The sequence below is a fragment of the Schistocerca piceifrons genome, chromosome 3, assembly GCF_021461385.2.
Source record: "Schistocerca piceifrons isolate TAMUIC-IGC-003096 chromosome 3, iqSchPice1.1, whole genome shotgun sequence".
NCBI lineage: Eukaryota > Metazoa > Arthropoda > Insecta > Orthoptera > Acrididae > Schistocerca > Schistocerca piceifrons.
In genome coordinates this window covers 892,882,244-892,904,757 of record NC_060140.1, presented here as the reverse complement: position 1 = coordinate 892,904,757, position 22,514 = coordinate 892,882,244, and the positions used below count along the sequence as shown (strand labels likewise).

General features: G+C 37.6%; 1 protein-coding gene across 5 annotated transcripts in view; it reads left to right on the top strand.

Moving 5' to 3' along the window:
* The first annotated feature begins 463 nt into the window (after positions 1-463).
* The window catches only part of LOC124788047, a 108,472-nt gene continuing 86,421 nt past the window's right edge, over positions 464-22,514 (top strand). For 2 of the 5 annotated variants that reach the window (XM_047255112.1, XM_047255111.1), the window contains exons 1-2: positions 16,194-16,330; positions 17,065-17,172. Coding sequence is in view for 2 of the 5 variants with exons in the window: in XM_047255110.1 (XP_047111066.1) it covers positions 16,253-16,330 (78 nt within the window). In the remaining 3 variants the exon portion in view is untranslated. Of the gene's footprint in view, positions 988-15,748; positions 15,909-16,190; positions 16,331-17,064; positions 17,173-22,514 lie in introns of those variants that run through there. The other 3 variants (XM_047255110.1, XM_047255109.1, XM_047255114.1) reach the window with 3 other exon arrangements.

Sequence of the window (22,514 nt, the reverse complement as noted above, 5' to 3'; positions counted from 1 at the left end):
TTCTTTCTTTCTGTCTTTACTCGAATTAAACCGACTGATTTCTCCGTGTATAGCGGCAGAGATGCCCACTTCTGGGCATCATATAATAATCATCACCGTTGTTTTTTGTATAACCAGACACTCGCGAATCATCAGCGTTATATTTTGCATAGATAAACACTCGCGAGTATCATGTCTCCCACAATAATTCGATATCGAAACAGTAAACGTGTTAACTGTCGTGCTTGCATTAATACGAATTTCAAATATTTTGATTCAGATACTAAATTACAGGAACAACTTGTAAACATCAACTTGTAGCCCATATTAAGAAAAACTGTTAAAACCTCTCCTTTAGTCAATGAGAACAACTGTCACTCATACTTGTTGCGCACATATGCTTCCTTTATTTCAATAGCTATATTTAAAAATTGGCGGGGAATGCTTTTTTATGTAAGTAGCCTTTGATACAGAGATACATGTGCTTTGGATAGTAATAAACAGACTTTTCTAAAGGAAGGTAAACAATGTACGATTGAACAACATTGGTCCAATTATTCGCCAACGAAATTCAGCTGATGTGGGTGCTTCTTTTGGAAGCTTGCGCAAATGGCGTTTCCTTTCGTTTAGAGAGCGTGGCAATTAGATTGAAGTGTATGTTGGGATGGATAAATGTGTTAAAGTGTATTTCACCCCTTTGAAAAAGAAACTGAGTTGCGCTCTGTGTTACTTACCGTTACTTATAGATGCTTTAATACGAACTTAACAGTTGAGATTTGATTCTACTTCTGCACATGTAAACAAAACTCGCATCATGGAGTCAATGTGTAGCATTGCGCGCGTTGAGTGAAAACGCGTTTTTTTCTGGTTGAAGTATTGAACTGTTGTGTGAATATCGGCTCTTATCGTGTTGAGTTGAAGTGACATTAGTTGGTGCAAGTAATGCTTACTTTCAGTACGTCAACGGACGAAGAAAATTTAGTGTTAATGCCTTAAGAAATTGCTGAGGTAAGTACTGTAGTTTCACGTAACTAATACGATAAGTTATTTATAAACATCATCTCATATAATGCAGTAAATTCGGTTATATATTGACTGTTTGTCTGAATAAATAGCAGAAATTACACGCCATGTTCGTTTTACGTTGGCTTCTATAGTTAGGTAAATGATTCAGGATTGGGTATTTGTAGAACAGCACATGAAGAATTCTTTGACAGAAAGCTATGAGATGCTGGGTTGGGTTATCGAGCAGTCGCGATCAGCATACGATTTGTTTGCTAATCATTTTACATTCATAGTAAATCTTGTTTCAACATTTTGAGGAATTACGTTTTTTCACCATTTAGAACTAGTTTGAAGTTAGTAAGAACATACAGCTCTCTCTCTCTCAGTTGTCACGTAGGCTATTTTGTTTAATGTTCTAGTAAATTTGAGCCATTTCCAGCCCTGGCAACAGACTAATTAATTATGTATTCAGCAATACATATTTGTTAGTAGTTGTGCTGTCAGAAGCTTTTCACAAGTACGTTGTACTTTATGGCCTTGCATACATTTAAAAAGTACAGTACATTATCAGGTATAATTTTTCCACCCCTGAACAGTAATATAGATTCTACAGGTGGGGACTGCATACTGCCGTTTCTGTTTTAAATGCATTGTCACAGAGTGTTTTCTTCATCTCTATCGTACATCTTTATATGATTCTCTTGTGCATAAGTGCTTTATTTCTTCAGCTCTGTCATGGTTTTCACAGACACCTGTACCAAATTACATCTTGTTTCTCATGAACTTAGTTCCATTACATTTTTTCTACTGAAAAATCTTGACTAAGGAAGGTGGCACAATGATTAATACAATTGTATCTGGGAGAAGCGGAGTTTGGGTATCTGTCCCATCAACCTGGATTTGGTATAGGTGCTGTTTTCCTTAAACCCTGTGAAGGTGATTACATTTCTAAGAGGTGCTGTTAGAAGCAGGTCTCCTTGGTAAGATCTAAAAAATTTAATGAATAGAGGAAAGAATTTTCACAACTCTGCAATGGTTCTGTTGAAAAAATGTGGATGATCTCCTTCCTGATAATTGTTGCACGGTTTGAGTGCTTCATCTCTAAAGATGTCTTATTGGAGGGAGGTTACTCTAGGTTCATCTTCTTTCCTTCCTTTAAACTTTTATCACAGACATTGATCAGTCTCATTTCTGTTCTCTCCCCTTGATTTTTCTGGCCTTATTGTGTCTCTCTGTTTATGCTGGGTTACATTGAATTGTTAGTGCTTCAAAGTGTTTTGCCAGATATTCTGTCTTACACATAAAATTTACTGCTGTTGGTGTTCTACACCTTTCTTTTATCAATAGAAATTTTAAGACCTGTATTTTTTGTTACTCTTGTTATCTCCCATGTCTGCTGCATTACCTCTAGTTTTGTATCATGATGTTTGATATTATTTGATATTCGACAGATTACTGTTAGCAGGCCTACTTAGCAATAGGCAAGCATATTACAGTGAATTGTGGCATAGTATCAGAACTCACAATGACAGCAGCCCTGCAGCCAGGCGGACGTGTGTGTACGAAGCTCTCATTAAGTTAAGCGAATAATATTGAATTAAGAGCTAATTTAGTTAATATTACATTTTAGATTACTGCATTTACCTCATATCTAATCTATCTATTGAAGGTTTCGCTTTTGTAAATGCAATTGGGCCTACATCGAAAAGGAAGTATTTTGTAAAGGCCGGCAGTCGCGAGTTTGTTTACATATGTAGGCGTAAATTTCGTACGAGTGTAGATATTTGTTTTTGACTAGACTTAGCGCTTCAAAATTAAATTAATTCGTGTCTCTCATCCAGAATTTGTGTGGTTAATTAAGTTTCTGAAGCAAATTTATGTTTGTTTACATTAGTGTTTAGTTACATATTAGTACAGGTTATGAAACTGTTGTGTTGTTGAAGTTATTTTCTGCGTTTGTGTTACGTTTTACCATCATACCGTGTGACAAGTGTGGTGGCTGCTGTAGAAATTTGAAAAAGGGGGTGTTCTGTATAGACTGTAGGCTGTGGTTTCATTGGGGCGAGTGCAGTGGAGAGAAAACAAGGGTAGATAATGAGTCTCTTCCATAGCAGTGTAGGTTATGTAGAAAGGACAGAAAAATCGCGGAACAGGAGGCAAAGATTTGTGCCCTTAAGGCTGAATTAGAAATTGTGAATTTAGAATTATGTAAGCTAAGGGAGGAAAATGTAGCAAGCAAAGGGCGAAAAAGGGAAACAATTGATAAAACTTCTGAAATTCAGTTAGCAAATCAGTTTGGCTTTGCTATCTGAAGTAGTGGAGGAAGGGCCTCATTCAGATGTAGTTGAATGTAGGTTGAAGCAGAATACTAGCTTAAAGAAAAAAAGACAGGTCAGGATCAAAACAGAATAGGAAAAGAAAAATTGTACTTCTAGGTAGCAGTCATGAGAGCAGTGTGGGCAAACAGCTTCAGGAGGAATTAGGGACAGAGTACCAGGTAACAAGTTTTGTGAAACCAAGTGCTAGCCTTAGCCAGGTGACAGAAAACTTACATCTGTTATGCAAGGACTTTGAGAAGGAAGATCAGGTAATTATAGTTGGGGGAGCAGGAAACATCCTGGCTATGAATTCAAGATATAGTATTAGGAGTGACCTGGATAAAATAGGAGCAGAAACTGGGCACACGAATGTGGGGTTTGTGGAGGTCTTTCAGCGCCATGATCAGCCCTGGGTAAACACTGCTGTAAGTCGTGTTAACACTGAACTGAACGGGATGCTCCAGACACTGGCCAAGTCTCACATGAGTGTTGTTCCAGTTGATGCTATTGATAGGTGGGGTTACACTACACATGACCTGTACGTTAATAGGAAGGGGAAAGATAAGTTAGCTTCTCTATTAGCATATGCTGTCAGGGAGGCCACAGTAACACAAGGGGTGATCCCTGTGGTTATTGGGACCAGGCAGACAGGTTTTTTAGGTTAAAGCCAAATTCCAGACAGACAACAACCAAGGAAAATAGGAGAAAAGAAACTTCATGCACAGCAAATAGGGATAAAGCTAAGAGTGGTATCAACTTACTTCACCAAATTATCGGGGGGGGGGGGGGGGGGGAGTAGATGAGCAGATAATGTGTTTAGATGATCTCAAAAATAAGAACGAGATTGATATGCTTTGTCTGTCTAGCACCATGTAACTGTGGGGATGGAAAATGTCAGTATAAATGGGTATAATTTAGCATCTTACACTTGTAGATCTAGTATGGATAAAGGAGGAGTTGCCATTTTCATAAAACAAGGGTATAAATACAGAACTGTTGAAGTAAGCAAATTTTGTGTCGATCAGCACTTTGAGGTTGGTGCATGTGAACTTCAGCTAGATAATCTTGTGTTGATATTAGCAACAGTGTACAGGTCTCCACTAGGAGATTAGGATCTATTTATAGAAAAGTTTGACTCCCTATTATGCTGTCTGTCAGACAAAAAGAAGAAGTTATTAATCTGTGGTGATTTCAGTGTTAACTTTCTAAGCACTTCTGATAGGAAAAGTGAACTGGAAGTGTTGTTAACAACATATAACTTACAATCAGCGATCAATTTTCCTACACGTATAGCTCAGGACAGTAGTACTCTAATAGATAATGTATTTGTACAGCAAGAGGATGTAGAACAAACACATGCTTTCCCTGTGATAAATGGATCATCTGACCATGATGCACAACTGATTAACTTACAAAACCTAACAGGGTGTACACTTCAGAAACCATTAAGTAAAAGTGTGAGGGTGCTCAACCTGGTATCTATAGATCACTTCAGAGAAAGTTTAGGAAATGTAAACTGAGAAGATGTATACAATGAGCCAAATGCCAATGATAAATGCAGCATATTTCTTGATGAATTTATATCCCTTTTTGATCATTGTTTTCCAAAGAAAATTACTAAATGTAACACCACAACCTTTTCAAAGAAACCTTGGATAACTACAGGTATTAAAGTGTCTTCAGAAATAAAAAGAAAACTGTATGAGACAGCAAGAACTAGTAAAGATCCAGAAATAGTTTTACACTATAAAAATTATTGTAACATATTGGGAAAAGTTGTAAGGAAATCAAGAAATATGTATGTTAGAGAAGAAATTAACAACTCCAGCAATAAAATCAAATCAATATGGAATGTTTTTAGAAGGGTGACAGAAAAAGTAACCACGGGGGTAGGTAGTATTACTGTTAAAGAGAATGAGACCATCGTAACCAACAGTACACAGGTAGCCAATGTATTTAACAATCACTTGTCAGTGTAGGAGAAAAAAATTGGTGAGAATAGTTCAAACGAAAAAGCCAGGCAGTACATGGAAGAGTCAGTTTTGAAAAATTTTAGTCAGATTAAGTTTCATCTAACAACCTCTCGTGAAATAACGAAAATTATTAAATCTTTGAAAAATAAATGTTCCGTTGGAGTAGATGACATCTCTAACAAGTTATTAAAACAATGTGGAGCAATTACAGCTGATGTTTTGAGTCACATATGTAATGCATCACTGACTGTGGGTATTTTTCCAGACAGGTTAAAATATGCCATTGTCAGGCCTCTCTACAAAAAGGATGTCAATAATTACTGGCCAGTATCCTTGCTTACAGCATTTTCAAAAATCTTTGAGAAATTAATGTACTGTGGTTAGGGGACTAGTGTAGCAGGGGATACAACCCGTCGGCTTTGGACAATGACGTCACAAGTCGCCAATCGAGAAGCGATTCTTCTTAGTGTTGTAGCTCCCTTCAGTGGCTGATAAGTGTTTTTTGGCTTTAAAAAAAAAAAAATATCACGAGATAGAATAAACAGATCCACTTTATTAAGCAATCAGTAAAAAAACGAAACTGAAACATAACAGCAAAAGCGAAAATGGTAAACTGCTCTCTGGCGACTTGTGACGTCATTGTCCAAAGCCGACGGGTTGTATCCCCTGCTACACTAGACCCGTGGTTAGCCATCTCAGCAGTAATGGGATACTTAGTAAATCACAGTTCGGATTTCAGAAATGCTGTTCCACTGAGACAGCAATATATAATTTCACTGTCCACATAATAGTCTTTAAATAGTAAAATGTCTCCAGTAGGAATATTCTGTGACTTATCCTAAGAATTTGATTGTGTGAACCATAACATTATGTTAGAGAAATTACAATTCTGTGGTATAAATGGAACAGCATATGAGTGGTTTAAGTCATATCTACAGAACAGGAAGCAAAAAGTCTCTTTATATGCTTCAAGTGATTCAAAGGAGCTTTCCACTTCATCTAAACGGGGTGAAATAACATTAGGTGTTCCACAAGGTTCGATCATGGGTCCCCTCCTGTTCGTGATGAACTGACACTGTTTGCTGATGATACAAGCATAATTATTAATCCAGTAAAAGAAAGTCCGATAGAAAATGATACAAATAAGGTCTTTGGAAAAGTTATTAATTGGTTTTCTGCAAATGGGCTTGCTCTGAACTTTGAAATAACACAGTGCATCCAGTTTTCTGCTGCAAAAGTATAATTCCTTCAATAAACATAACACATCAAAAGAAGTCAATAGCCAGGGTAGAGCATACTAAGTTTTTGGGTGTATTCATGCAGATATCATTACATACCGGTCAAGACTGTTGTAGTTTTGCATGGATGCCCTTCGCGATGTCAATCTGCTGTTGAATGTGTTTCCTGGAACTTTTTCTGCAGTCTGGAGACAGCACTTATTAATGTGAACAATATTCGCAATGTCGTGTCTCATGTTTTCTCCCACCAATGTGATTATTTTGATATGGCCTGCCACGGAGAGCCTTTTCCGAGGCATTGCGCTGCACTACAAGGCACAACTGTGCATTCACGAGAACTCAGCTCTGGTGTACTACATTTGTTTGCAAGGCTGCTGATGAGGGAGAATGTTGTTGTTGTTGTGGTCTTCAGTCCTGAGACTGGTTTGATGCAGCTCTCCATGCTACTCTATCCTGTGCAAGCTTTTTCATCTCCCAGTACCTTCTGCAACCTACATCCTTCTGAATCTGCTTAGTGTATTCATCTCTTGGTCTCCCTCTACGATTTTTACCATCCACGCTGCCCTCCAATACTAAATTGGTGATCCCTTGATGCCTCAGAACATGTCCTACCAACCGATCCCTTCTTCTGGTCAAGTTGTGCCAAAAACTTCTCTTCTCCCCAATCCTATTCAATACTTCCTCATTAGTTACGTGATCTACCCATCTAATCTTCAGCATTCTTCTGTAGCACCACATTTCGAAAGCTTCTATTCTCTTCTTGTCCAAACTATTTATCGTCCATGTTTCACTTCCATACATGGCTACACTCCATACGAATACTTTCAGAAATGACTTCCTGACACTTAAATCAATACTGGATGTTAACAAATTTCTCTTCTTCAGAAACGCTTTCCTTGCCATTGCCAGCCTACATTTTATATCCTCTCTACTTCGACCATCATCAGTTATTTTGCTCCCCAAATAGCAAAACTCCTTTACTACTTTAAGCGCCTCATTTCCTAATCTAATTCCCTCAGCATCACCCGACTTAATTAGACTACATTCCATTATCCTTGTTTTGCTTTTGTTGATGTTCATCTTATATCCTCCTTTCAAGACACTGTCCATTCCATTCAACTGCTCTTCCAAGTCCTTTGCTGTCTCTGACAGAATTACAATGTCATCGGCGAACCTCAAAGTTTTTATTTCTTCTCCATGAATTTTAATACCTACTCCGAATGTTTCTTTTGTTTCCTTTACTGCTTGCTCAATATACAGATTGAACAACATCGGGGAGAGGCTACAACCCTGTCTTACTCCCTTCCCAACCACTGCTTCCCTTTCATGTCCCTCGACTCTTATAACTGCCATCTGGCTTCTGTACAAATTGTAAATAGCCTTTCGCTCCCTGTATTTTACCCCTGCCACCTTTAGAATTTGAAAGAGAGTATTCCAGTCAACATTGTCAAAAGCTTTCTCTAAGTCTACAAATGCTAGAAACGTAGGTTTGCCTTTCCTTAATCTTTCTTCTAAGATAAGTCGTAAGGTCAGTATTGCCTCACGTGTTCCAGTGTTTCTACGGAATCCAAACTGATCTTCCCCGAGGTTGGCTTCTACTAGTTTTTCCATTCGTCTGTAAAGAATTCGTGTTAGTATTTTGCAGCTGTGACTTATTAAGCTGATAGTTCGGTAATTTTCACATCTGTCAACACCTGCTTTCTTTGGGATTGGAATTATTATATTCTTCTTGAAGTCTGAGGGTATTTCGCCTGTTTCATACATCTTGCTCACCAGATGGTAGAGTTTTGTCAGGACTGGCTCTCCCACGGCCGTCAGTAGTTCCAATGGAATATTGTCTACTCCTGGGGCCTTGTTTCGACTCAGGTCTTTCAGTGCTCTGTCAAACTCTTCATGCAGTATCGTATCTCCCATTTCATCTTCATCTACATCCTCTTCCATTTCCATAATATTGTCCTCAAGTCCATCGCCCTTGTATAGACCCTCTATATACTCCTTCCACCTTTCTGCTTTCCCTTCTTTGCTTAGAACTGGGTTTCCATCTGAGCTCTTGATATTCATACAAGTCGTTCTCTTATCTCCAAAAGTCTCTTTAATTTTCCTGTAGGCGGTATCTATCTTACCCCTAGTGAGATAGGCCTCTACATCCTTACATTTGTCCTCTAGCCATCTCTGCTTAGCCATTTTGCACTTCCTGTCGATCTCATTTTTGAGACGTTTGAATTCCTTTTTGCCTGTTTCACTTACTGCATTTTTATATTTTCTCCTTTCATCAATTAAATTCAATATTTCTTCTGTTACCCAAGGATTTCTACTAGCCCTCGTCTTTTTACCTACTTGATCCTCTGCTGCCTTCACTACTTCATCCCTCAAAGCTACCCATTCTTCTTCTACTGTATTTATTTCCCCCATTCCTGTCAATTGCTCCCTTATGCTCTCCCTGAATCTCTGTACAACCTCTGGTTCTTTTAGTTTATCCAGGTCCCATCTCCTTAAATTCCCACCTTTTTGCAGTTTCTTCAGTTTTAATCTACAGGTCATAACCAATAGATTGTGGTCAGAGTCCACATCTGCCCCTGGAAATGTCTTACAATTTAAAACCTGGTTCCTAAATCTCTGTCTTACCATTATATAATCTATCTGATACCTTTTAGTATCTCCAGGGTTCTTCCATGTATACAACCTTCTTTCATGATTCTTAAACCAAGTGTTAGTTATGATTATGTTGTGCTCTGTGCAAAATTCTACCAGGCGGCTTCCTCTTTCATTTCTGTCCCCCAATCCATATTCACCTACTGTGTTTCCTTCTCTCCCTTTTCCTACACTCGAATTCCAGTCACCCATGACTATTAAATTTTCGTCTCCCTTCACAATCTGAATAATTTCTTTTATTTCATCATACATTTCTTCAATTTCTTCGTCATCTGCAGAGCTAGTTGGCATATAAACTTGTACTACTGTAGTAGGTGTGGGCTTCGTATCTATCTTGGCCACAATAATGCGTTCACTATGCTGTTTGTAGTAGCTTACCCGCATTCCTATTTTCCTATTCATTATTAAACCTACTCCTGCATTCCCCCTATTTGATTTTGTGTTTATAACCCTGTAGTCACCTGACCAGAAGTCTTGTTCCTCCTGCCACCGAACTTCACTAATTCCCACTATATCTAACTTCAACCTATCCATTTCCCTTTTTAAATTTTCTAACCTACCTGCCCGATTAAGGGATCTGACATTCCACGCTCCGATCCGTAGAACGCCAGTTTTCTTTCTCCTGATAATGACATCCTCTTGAGTAGTCCCCGCCCGGAGATCCGAATGGGGGACTATTTTACCTCCGGAATATTTTACCCAAGAGGACGCCATCATCATGTAATCATACAGTAAAGCTGCATGCCCTCGGGAAAAATTACGGCTGTAGTTTCCCCTTGCTTTCAGCCGTTCGCAGTACCAGCACAGCAAGGCTGTTTTGGTTATTGTTACAAGGCCAGATCAGTCAATCATCCAGACTGTTGCCCTTGCAACTACTGAAAAGGCTGCTGCCCCTCTTCAGGAACCACACGTTTGTCTGGCCTCTCAACAGATACCCCTCCGTTGTGGTTGCACCTACGGTACGGCTATCTGTATCGCTGAGGCACGCAAGCCTCCCCACCAACGGCAAGGTCCATGGTTCATGGGGGAGAATGGCAGCTACAAATGAGTTCGCATTATTTACACAACCGCCTTCCTACATAAACACAAAAGGAACACCCAGAGTGACTGTTGGTGGATAATTTGGAAATATGCATAACTTTTTTGGTGAGTGTATATGAAGTAACTTCATGTCTTTCAAAATAGATCTGCTACTGTCAAGCTACTTGACATACGCTGCAACCTTGATGGATAAGTATCAGCTCGAAACAAACTTATTTTAGCCCATATTCATTTTTTGTTATAAGAAAAGCAAAACTATTTTTTACAGTTGCTTCTAAAATTAAAGTTATTGCACTTTGTTGTAGAAATTGAAATGCTCTCCACTTTGTGTAGGCTACATGGTGAGCATTCTAATTGTTGCATGTCTACTAGATATTAACCAGAGACAGGGATGGACAGTATTTTTATTAACTTTGATGTGTATATGAAATGTATGGAATTGTCCAAGAAGAAGAATGAAACAAGGAAGTTCTTTATAAAAGTAAACAATGCTAGAAGACAATTTGCTCCAATAACCAGCTTGATTAGAGATGAAGAAGGAACATAATAACCAAGAGTAACCAGACTGAGGAAAATTGGCGAAGATACTTTAATGACGTCCTGAATCGAGGGATAGAGCAAGCAGAGGATGTCTCTAATGATTGTGAGCAAGGATTGGATGATGACTAGTCTGTGGATGGCCTAGGGTTAGAGGATGTTAAAAAAACTTTAAGGAAACTGAAAAATAACAAGGCCCCCAGCACTGATAGCATTCCTGCAGAATTGCTAAAATGTGGAGGAGCAACATTAGAGCATTCTCTGTTTGAACTTATCACTCTCATTCGGGAACAGGAAAGGATACCAGATGAATGGAATGAAGGAATATTATGTCTCATACATAAAAAGAGCGCCCGAATGGAATGTAGAAACCACTGTGGAATCACCCTCCTGAACCTGGAGTGCAAGGTGTTACCTAATATATTTCTTATTGGCTGCTCTCACAGGTGGATAAAGAAACTGTAATATACCAAAGCCGATTCGACGAGGAAGGTCAACAATAGACCAGATTACCTGCACCAAATTTTGGATAAAGCATTTGAATGTAGAATAGGAACCTCTTTATTGACTTTACTGCTGCATGTGACAGCATCAGTAGAAACCGGCTGTTTCATGCCTTACAGGAGGTGGGGATACACTGAAAGCTCCTGAGAATGGTTAAAATGATGATGTCTGATGTAAGAAGCTGCATTTGATTTTGAGGAAATTACTCAGACCCCCTGGAAACAAAAAATGGGCCATGTCAAGGAGATGGATTAGCACGCTTATTATTTAATGTAGCACTACAGAAGGTGATCAGGGAAACAGGCCAACAGACTGGGGCACCATCTTCTACAAGTCAGTACAGATTTTAGCATATACAGATGACGCAGACATCATAGCACGGACAGTACCAGCACTGGAAGAAGCTTTTACAGCCTTAGGTCAAGCAAGTAAGAAGATGAATCTTATGATAAATGAAGATAAAAATGAATACATGGCCTGTGAGAAAGCATCAACCCAGTATGCTGTCAACTTTCAGTGTGAATGGATACGCATTTGAAAGAGTTGATAGCTTCAAGTATCTTGGTTCCACAGTCCCTTGCTTTAATGACATCTCAACTGAAATTAAGATTAGGCTGATATCAGCAAATAAGACATTTATTTCACCTTGAGTAATTTATTCCATCAAGACTCCTCAGCTCCCAACAAAATTCGCTATTTATAAAAGCCTTGTTAGACTAGTTCTCACTTATGCTTCGGAAACATGGCCCTTGACAGAAACCGATGCAAGGCTGCTCGATGGATTTGAGAGGAAAGTTTGGAGGAGAATAATTGGCCCGGTGTATGATAGAGAACAATGGAAGAAAAGGCACAATGCAGAATTGTACACTATATATGCCGATGCTCCTTTAACAAAAATCAAATGATCAGGAAGGATCAGATGGGCAGGTCATGTGGCAAGAATGGAGGCGTCTGAGGTGATAAAGAAGACTCTCTTTGTTAATCCAGGAGGACAAAGAGGGCAAAGTCGACCTCGAGCAAGGTGGCTGGATGGAGTGGAAGAAGGCCTACTGAAGCTTGGATGCAGAAATTGGAGGAGGGTAGCATGTGACCCTGAAGTAAGGTAGAAGCTCGTTGGGAAGGCCAAGGTTCGTCCTGGAGTGTAGCACCACAGAAGAAGAAGAAGAAGAAAGAATATTTTTTTCTAGCTGCACTTTATAAATATGTGATACACTTTATTCAATGAATTTATTTCCTGTTATTAATAAATGTGATCTTAGTAATTAACTTAACAACACAGATAGGTAAAGACAGTGGGAATTGACAATGTTTTCTTTGGTGAAAAGAGAGAAAATTGAGAAAATAACTGTTTACTCAGTAACAGATGCTCTCTCTGATCATGATACACATTTAGTTAGGATAGATAAGATATTGCCTTGCAGTATGGATACTCCTCAGTGGAATTCAGTTAGAACAATTAATGACTCAAGGACAAGTGTTTTTAAGAATAGTTTACAAGATATAACTTGGGATGAAATTTATAATGAACCAAGTGATAAAGCTTTATCATTATTTGAAAATATCCTTCTGCAAAAGCTAAAAGAAAGGACATCAAACAACTACATAAAAAGCCATGGAACACTGAAGGGATAGTAGAAAGTATAGGGACAAAAAGCTCAAGAGAAAAATCACAGCAGTGTTTTGAAAAGAAACTCTTATAAAATTCAGTCATACAAATGTATCGGCAACTTCTCCCTCTGAAATTAAGAAAATTATATGTTCTAAAAAAAAAAAAAAAAAAAAAAAAAAAAAAAAAAAAAAAAAAAAAAAAAAAACGAAAGACTTGTACTCATATAATAAGCTCTGTCTTCTCTGGAACATGTAATGCATCATTGACTCGGGGCATATTTTCCAGAGAGATTGAAATATGTCATTTTTAAACCTCTCCATAACAAAGATGATAGGAGAGATGTCAGTAACTACTGGCCTGTTTCATTGCTGACACGATTTTCCAAAGTTTCGAGAAGGTGCTGTCTTCTCGAATAGTATCTCACCAGAGCAACAACATCCTCAGCAAATCACAGTTCCGATTTCATAAGAGTTGTTTTATTAAGAATGCCATTTCCTTGTTCGTTCACAAAGGTTTACAAGCATTAAATAATAAAATAGCACCTATGGGTATTTTCTGTGACCTATTTAAAGGTATTTGACTGCATGAATCACAGTATTCTCTGAGATAAATTAAAGTTTTATGGAGTTGATGGTATAGCCAACCAATGGGTAATATCCTATCTAGCTAAAAGAATGCAGAAAGTTTTACTTAGCAATCCAAACAATGTATTCCAGGGACGTTATACTGATGGGGGAAAAATCAAGTATGGAGTTCTCCAAGGCTCAGTCTTTAGGCCCATTATTGTTCCTCAAGTAAGTAAATGATCTTCTGTCTGATAGACAACAAGCAGAATTAGTTCTTTTTTCAGATGGCTCTACTACTGTAATCAGACTAAGCATACATACAGAAATAAAAGAAATGGTAAACTCTTCTGAAAAGTATCATTGACTGGTTTTCTGTGAATGGTCTCGCCCTCAATTTTGAAAAGTCGCAACATATTCAGCTATGCACATATATGGATACAGCACCAATGGTTAGAATTTAAACTGGAATAATTACGTTTTGGAAATCTAAAAGCAACTTAGTTCAGCCTCATTTGCATTTAGAATCATTGGAAATCTTGGGGAGGGACAAATTAATAAGTTGACATATTTTGTATATTTTCATTCAGTTACGTCATATGGAATAACATTCTGGGATAACTCTCCCTTTAAGAAAGTAAGTCTTCTTCATTGCTCAAAAATGTGCTGTAAGAATAATATGTGGTGCTCATCCATGATAACCTTGTGCTACACGTGCAAAATAAGGTGACACTCAGCACTGGTGAGTGTGGCCATGAATGGGGAATGCCTTTACAATTGCTCCTATCAGCCAATGCACTGAGTGTCATCTTAGTAAAGTAGAAATCTGTTCAATGAGTTTGAAGTTCTGACTACTGTGTCACTGTATATTTATTCTCTCTATCCTCTGCAGTTCAAAAGGAACTATGATGTAAATAATTGCAATACCAGAAGTAAAAATGACATTTATTACATCACATTAAGGTTGTCTTAATGCAAAAAGTGGTGCACAATGCTGCAATGAAAATTTTTGATAAATTATCTCGTGATATAAAATGTCTGACAGACAGCAAAGAGTGAAATTTGAAAACAAACCGAAAAAACTTCGCCTTGAGAACACCACCTGTTCTGTAAAAGACTTCCTATTATTGTAGTTTTAAACATGGTGGATAGGAATTACTAACTCACAAATGTATATTAAAATAAAAGACCTTATAAATGTTCAGTATGTAGCTATATTTACAAATTAATTTGTGATGTGAACGTAAAATGATGTGTTCCACATCATTACTATTTATTGCATAAATCATCCACAGAACATGAAACTAACTATGATGCACCAGTTGAAAGCTTACATGTGAGTCTTCATATTGAATTTTTGATAGAACAGGAGGAGGAACTCAAAGGTTTACAGTGGAAGCATCATCATCTAATTTCGATAATTGGATAATAAGATTAGGTCTCATGCAGTCTTAGTGTCTCTGTCATTGATGAAAGGAGAAAAGATAACTGTCTTTGCTGTATCTGCTTCCCATAAAGCTTGATGCAGGTAGTATGTAAAGAGCAGTAACGGCTTATTGTATAGAACATGAACAAGAATGCACATTTATAGTAGAAACATTTTAGTGGTTTGGAGTGCATGATGACTATTTGAAATTATGAAACGAATTTGAGCTATGGAACAGCTGACCAAAATATTCATTACAGTAAAAGTGACGAAAGGCTAAATGTGTGTCAACAATGATGGTATGCTATGTGTGTTGATCTAAGAGTTGGGTCACATTACGAAATGAAACAAATATGCTTGTGTGAGGGATAGAGAACGAACGGCAACCTTATAAATCGAACAGTTATTTATTTTTCTGTTGCCCTATTGATCATGTCACCCAGACTTCAGATACACAAAAATGCTCATGAAAGCACCGATGTAATAACCGTTGAAAGCGTTACGGAATAGCATTCGTATTTTTTTCTGTGTACATGAGCTTCCGCATTACTTGAACATACATGCATTGTTCCCAGTATCTATATTGCGGGCTAATACGGGCACTCTGATTTAATGTGATGCCTAGGGAAATATCAAAACATAATACGTTTTATAGTAGGTCATACAATGAAGTCACACATTTGCACTCTGCTGTTCACACAATATATCTTGTTTCCTGAACTCTGGACCCAGGTTTCGACCCGCGTTTATTTACAGAAGTTGCAAAAGTTAGTAGGTAATAGGATACACATTTTTCTTTGCTAACGAACCCGTGGTTCATCAGAACATCAGTTATTTGTTGTTTTAGCCGCTATCGTGTTGTATTTGTCTCCCACAAAGTTGATGCAGCCATGTTTCTTTTTGCGCGTTTGTGCTGCCATCACTTGTCGAACCGGCGCAAGTTTTGTGGGAGAAGCTAAAGCCATTTTGTGACAGTTCACCTATTTAGGCTTGTTTCACCCAAGGAGATTATTTGCAGTTTCTGTTAATGTGAGATGTTTGTGACAGTAAACACTGGAATTGTGTAAGTTGTTGCTGAACTTTGATAACTATATTGCTCGTGCATTGGGAATGAATTGAGGAGGCGGGTCTAGTGTTGTTTACAAACGAAGATATCGCCGTCATGGGTGGTAGCAACTTTACGTTTTGTGTGCCAGTTGTATGTTGCGTTCCTACAGTTAATTTTAGGAGCGTTCGTCGTACTTTCACTCGAAAGCAATAAGATTGGATTGTAGAGAAGGCACGTAACGCTTAAATGGCACTTCCACTAAATCGAAACCAGTGGTACAGTTTTGCTTCTTTGCAGGAGACTACGCAATCTTCGATGCAAAAGATGAAGTAACTCCATCCCTATATTGGCTATACACGATGACAGACGTCAAGAGGAATGGATCGGGGAAGATATATTGCCATCTTTGCAGATGTTACGAACGTTATCCACGTCAGGTGAGTTGTATGTTTAGTCACGGTACTTGTGTCTTCTGTTTCTCCAAGACTGTTTCCAAACGTTTTCAGTGGAGGTTAATGTTTTGCCATAGTGACAAGAATTGTTCAGCTGTCTTGTTTAACTCTTTCTGTAGATGAGAAAAATGCCATCGTGTTCAGTTGTTATCGACATTCCTTTCAGTTTGGCCTTCTGATATTTTAGTACAGTAGACTACAGCCATAACCCCAGTGAGCATTTGTTACGTTGTCGCTACGGGTACACTTTGCTTTATAGTGTTTAAAATTTTCAGCTCACACTTTCCTTATTTTGGTGTCAGTATTTGAGTTGATTATAAATGGGCACCATAGTTTAAAATTTAAGTGGTGTATTTGTCATAAATAATTGTTTATGCTACTGATAGGTACAGTTTTTGCTTGTACTGAGGGTTAGAAACTACTTAAATATAGTACAAAACAATGTGCTATTTAGCTACAGGTTTGATGTGTGCCCTGTTACAGTGATGATAATTTTTTTGATTTTATTTGGAGACATAGGCTGTACAGAAATATGTAAGGTTCCTATGTCACTTTTAAGTGTTCGAGAATATGTTTGACTGCACAGAAAAGAAGCCTTAGATGTTTTTTAATGCTTTGTTCAGGGAGGTTGATAGTCATTGTAGTGTGGGTAATAGCTACTACTGTGTGTCAGTTACTTTGTACATTATGCAAATTTAGTATTTGTCCATGCATTGCAGGAGGTACACATGAGGTGAAAGTGGGAGACTGAAGTTTCAGCAGCATCACATCTGTAAAACTGCCTTTCAAACTTGGTCATCAATCAGTTTTTCAAAACATATCTGAACGTAAGTGTGATTGTAAAATCTTAACAGGAGCTCGCTAATGTTTAATTTCTGCATACAATACCGGTATTTCACAATTTAGTTGAAACCACTTCCAGGCTAATTAATCGAGTAGACTTACAAGCATGATTTTGAAGTGCATGCACTTGCATGGTGGTTGGTTTCTTTTCTCCATTTTACCGTTACCAAACTAAAAAGTAGGTTATCTGATGCTACTGCTTGTCGTGCCCCTTTTCCCTTCTGTAGAAATAAAATAAACCTTTCGTGTATAGGTGGTTGACCCAATTTTCCACTTACGTTCATTTTCATAATCTGGAATTGAAGTAGGTTCTAGAATAATTTTTCATAGGAACTGTGAGTTACAGCCCAACTTCTAACATCAGAAATGCTAGTGAGTATTGTACTCATATATGATAACAATTATGTGCTGTAGGTGAAAATCCTTGCTCCCAAGTTTAGCATCTTGAATTAACCCTGGCAATGGTGGTGTTAATAGTGTTAGATATTGATTAGTTAGGAATACTCAAAAGATTCTTCTTTTAGTGGTGATTGTGAGTAACTCATATGCTCATTGTTTTATTCATAAATTTTATATTTGTTAGGAGGAGATACCCCCCCCCCTCCCCCCCGTGTGTGTGCGCGCGCGCACTTTTTTTCACTATTTTCTGTTCTTTTTTATACTTCGATAAGTAGTGCCTCTCATCTCTTGTAATTCAAGTAACAATTTTATGTTTCGGAATGAAATAACTAGGTTCATAAATTTGTTACATATCCAGTGTACAATGCAGCTGAATTAGAGACCTACCTCATATCATGTAAGAATCTCTTATGCCCTGTTATCTGTGGTGTAATGTGTTGAGACTTGGGACTCCATGAGATGTTGAAGTATTGGGTAGCAATCCTCATTCATGTCAGCTGAACCACTGCCTACAGGTTACAGTGATTTGTTGGATATTCATATCAGGTGTGCAAATCTTGCTCAGTATCATCCCAGATGTTCTCTATTTTAATTTCAGATGACTTGGGGAGAGGAACATAAGCGCCCTCATGCGAATGATGGGATCCACAAAACAGTCTTAACACAATTTTCGACTGACAGGGTGGTGCATTTTTTTGCGGAAGATACTAACATGAGTAAATGAGAGGCACATTTTGTTCCATTTAAGGAACACCCCCCCCCCCCCCGACAGGCACATAAATATGTGAAGTTCAAGTGATGCCCTGCTGGCAGGTGTATTATCTCCTGTTATTTGAGACATTTTCGTCAATCTGAGCACATTTTTTTTTTTCCCCTTCGAATGCTCATTGGCAGCTTTGCTGAACCTGTTCTGGGAATGGCAGCAAAGGTAAATTTTTGGGACAGTGGCTTGTGTACCCACTCTACAGTGAGGTTTTCATTTTGGGTGGTAATGGCTACTGGGTTATTCCGTGTCAAATCAACCAGTTGTACTCTATGATTTGAACCATGACCCTTCAGATTTGGATGATTTTTTTTTCCCCCCAGGTAGTGTATCCACTAACACTAGTGTAAAATTGAAATTTCAAATTTTCCTGACCTTCGGTTTTTGAGTTTCGAGGGCTTAAAAATAAAAAAAAGTCTGTTTTTGATCAATCGATGATTGTTTTAAAATGCTGTAGCTCAAAAACTATACAACCTAAAGAGCTCAAACTTGCGCCATTGTTTTCCTCTTAAAAATTACCTTCAATTTTATATGTAATATGACTATGCTACCTAAATCTGAAAATTTTAAACTATTCCAAGAAAAACATTTTTTGAAATTTCCAAAATATGTACCCTTGGATTTTATTATAAAAAATTGTATGTGTTGTCCAGTCTGACTGCATGCATGCAACATTTCAAGATGGGATCTCAATGGGTTCTTGTATAAAATAGTATTTTACTACCACAATACACACTAGTGAGGTGAAAAGCAGACTATTTCTAGGCTATGAATACTAAGGTAGGCCTATGTAATTCTAACAAACTTAAAGTATTATGTTAACCTTTTTTCCAACATTACCCTCTTATTGTTTGTTAATTCATTAAATGATATAGTGTTGTTTTAATTTAATGTTCATGATTCTTTTAACTATGCATCAGAAGGAAATGAACATATTTTAATTGGTAATATACGTGCTACAAGTTAAAATTTTGAATAAAGCCACTCACCTTCATCCTTAGTTGTAAATGGCAGAGATTATCTTTTTCTTGGTTTTCTAGTGTTACTTGTAATCGTTTAAAAGTTCCTTGTATCAGAAATTGGCATATAAGTAAATTCACATGGGAAAAAGATTAACTTGTTGATATTTGCATGGATAGAACTGTATTTCTAATACTAATTGGTATTTAGAAAGTTAATACACATGGTATTTATACAACTTAGTGTTTAGTGAGGGTAGGTGTAACATAATTTAAACGTGCTTCTTTTATTATCTTTTAAGATATTTTTCCAAAGCAAGAGAAGACAACTTCATTTCGTTAGCACTTAAAGTGTAGGTTCTTCCCGTAGATGTTGTTGGATTTGCTGTTTGTAAAAGAGTATTTCCTGGGACATCTAATATATCTCTTGGTTGTGGATAGTAAAAAGACTGGGCTGGACCCTTTGGGTGTAAAAAATTTATTCGGCACATGTGATTGTATTTTTCTTCAATGCATCGTGGCCACCAAGAGTCATCATATGCTACTGTCACAAAACCAGCAGCAATATTTTCCATATGTGACGGTGTTATTTGGTTCAGTGTTGTCACATATTCAAGAGACTCATGCAGACTAAAATGATAAGGCTTGACAGTAATTTGACACTCTGTGCAGGGTTTATATGATGGAAACTTTCGTATTCCCACAATCGCTTTTGATTCACTAAACTGAGGAAGTATGTATTCTTTGGTCAGTTCATGGTCCTCTGTTGTGCAATATTCAAAGTCAATGTTTATTATGTTTTCCATGGCAAATACATAAAGTGATTTGGGTTTTAAGATTTGTTGGTCATATGGCCTTTGTAAGCTGGCTTTAGCAGCTAGCCGCTTAACAGTTCCACCAAGGCCATCACATGCTCTCTTGCCATGGGATGTTGCGAAGAACTCCCACTCTGCCTCAACTTCAAAACCAGTTTTATGCAAACACAAATTAAGGAAGTTTTTCTTATTTTTATATTGTGCAGCCCTGCCATCAGAAAAGTAAGTAATCTTTTTCAGTGCAAAAGGCAAGGTTTGCTTTATGATTTCTAGCAGTTTTTTCTGGAATACAGAGAAAGCGACTGTATTATGTTTCAGGCAAATTAGTATAAAGACATACTGAAGATGTTTTAGTTTTCCCTCCCATTTATAATATATGATGAAAGGATGCAGTGTAGCTTGGGTGGTAGTCCAGTGGAATGATTGTATTTCATCTTGTACTACTAAAGTGTAATTTTCTGCAAAATTACAGTTGACTACTTCATGGTCTTCAGTTAAATTGTCCTTGATTTTGCTGTAATATTCTTTCTGCTGACTAGCTATAAATGAAAGAGTTTTTACCTTCATTAGAGTGTCCAAAAACTCATCTATAAAGTCATCAGTACTTTTTACTACAGTTTCCCTCAAACACCTATCTACAGTTACCCACTTTTTGTAGGTAACTTCATCAATCATATCGTCAGTGAACTTTGCATTCAATAGATTTTTAAGTCTAGAGACACCAAGACATTCTTTACAAATATCCATAAAACATTGTTGCGATGGTGGATTGCACATCATCTTGACTGGGCAGGAATGATAAGATTTCAAAGCAGTTTTATCTTCATCCAAAACAAAATTTTGCATCTTAGCACCATTCATCATTAGCTTAATGTTTTGGTGTAAGGTACACACACACACAAACAGTATGTGTGCCACTTCTTCCAGCCAGGATACAGTTCCTTGGTCTTAATTCGCAAAACTTGGAAAACCCAGTTTTGTTTGCGGGGATCTTTCCCTTAAATAATTGGTATGTGTTGCAAATTTGCCAACACTAGCCTCTTTTGAACCTGGATCTTTATTTCTTATGATCACACACTCTTTTTTCCCCGGCATCATTCTACTAACGTCGTCAGAATTGTGGAAGTCTTTTTTACACAGTCAACAATATTTTCACATAGAGTTCTTCCAGGTTTAGGATTAGGATTTGACAAAATTCCTTTTTCTTCTACTAACAGTTTACTTCACTAGCCATGTAGTTCGTCACTCCAAATTATTCTTCTATTTTCTGACAGCTCCAACTCATAGGTAAGATAGACAAAATCATCATGTTTTCACTTCTTCTTGTTGTTGTTTGAGGAGACTTTCCTTTTAACTGTTGAATGATCTCCGATTCATCTTTGGAATGTTCAGTAATAACTTCTTCAGGGCTCGATTCTGGTAGTAAGTTCTTTTCTAAGCTAGACTTTATTATATCTAGTTTTTTCTTTGTATAGATAGGCACAGCAAACTTTTTCTTCTTTAGTGGTGACTCACCAATGAGTTCCAGTGACTTGTTCAAATAGTCTATGGAATATTGAGGATCAATAAAAGAATGGTTTACATTTTCGCTACTGCAAGGTAAAACTACTTCTTCTGTTTTGTGTTTGTCACTAACCTTTTTCTACGTACATTACATATTTTCATGCCACTAATGATTCCTAAACCTAGAGAGCACATCCAGTCTGTAACATTTCTTAATGATTGTTGATGGACTTTCTTATGTTGTTGTACTTTAAAAGGGATACAACATTTACCAGCAATAATCGCCCAATTCTTCTGATTATATATATATATATATATATATATATATATATATATATATATATATATATATATATATATATATATATATATATATATATATATATATATATATAAAAATACAAAGATGAGGTGACTTACCGAACAAAAACGCTGGCAGGTCGATAGACACACAAACAAACACAAACATACACACAAAATTCAAGCTTTCGCAACAAATTGTTGCCTCATCAGGAAAGAGGGAAGGAGAGGGGAAGACGAAAGGAAGTGGGTTTTAAAGGAGAGGGTAAGGAGTCATTCCAATCCCGGGAGCGGAAAGACTTACCTTAGGGGGAAAAAAGAACAGGTATACACTCGCACACACGCACATATCCATCCACACATACAGACACAAGCAGACATATTTAAAGACAAAGAGTTTGGGCAGAGATGTCAGTCGAGGCAGAAGTGTAGAGGCAAAGAAGTTGTTGAAAGACAGGTGAGGTATGAGTGGCGGCAACTTGAAATTAGCGGAGATTGAGGCCTGGCGGATGACGAGAAGAGAGGATAGACTGAAGGCCCTTCAGTCTATCCTCTCTTCTCGTCATCCGCCAGGCCTCAATCTCCGC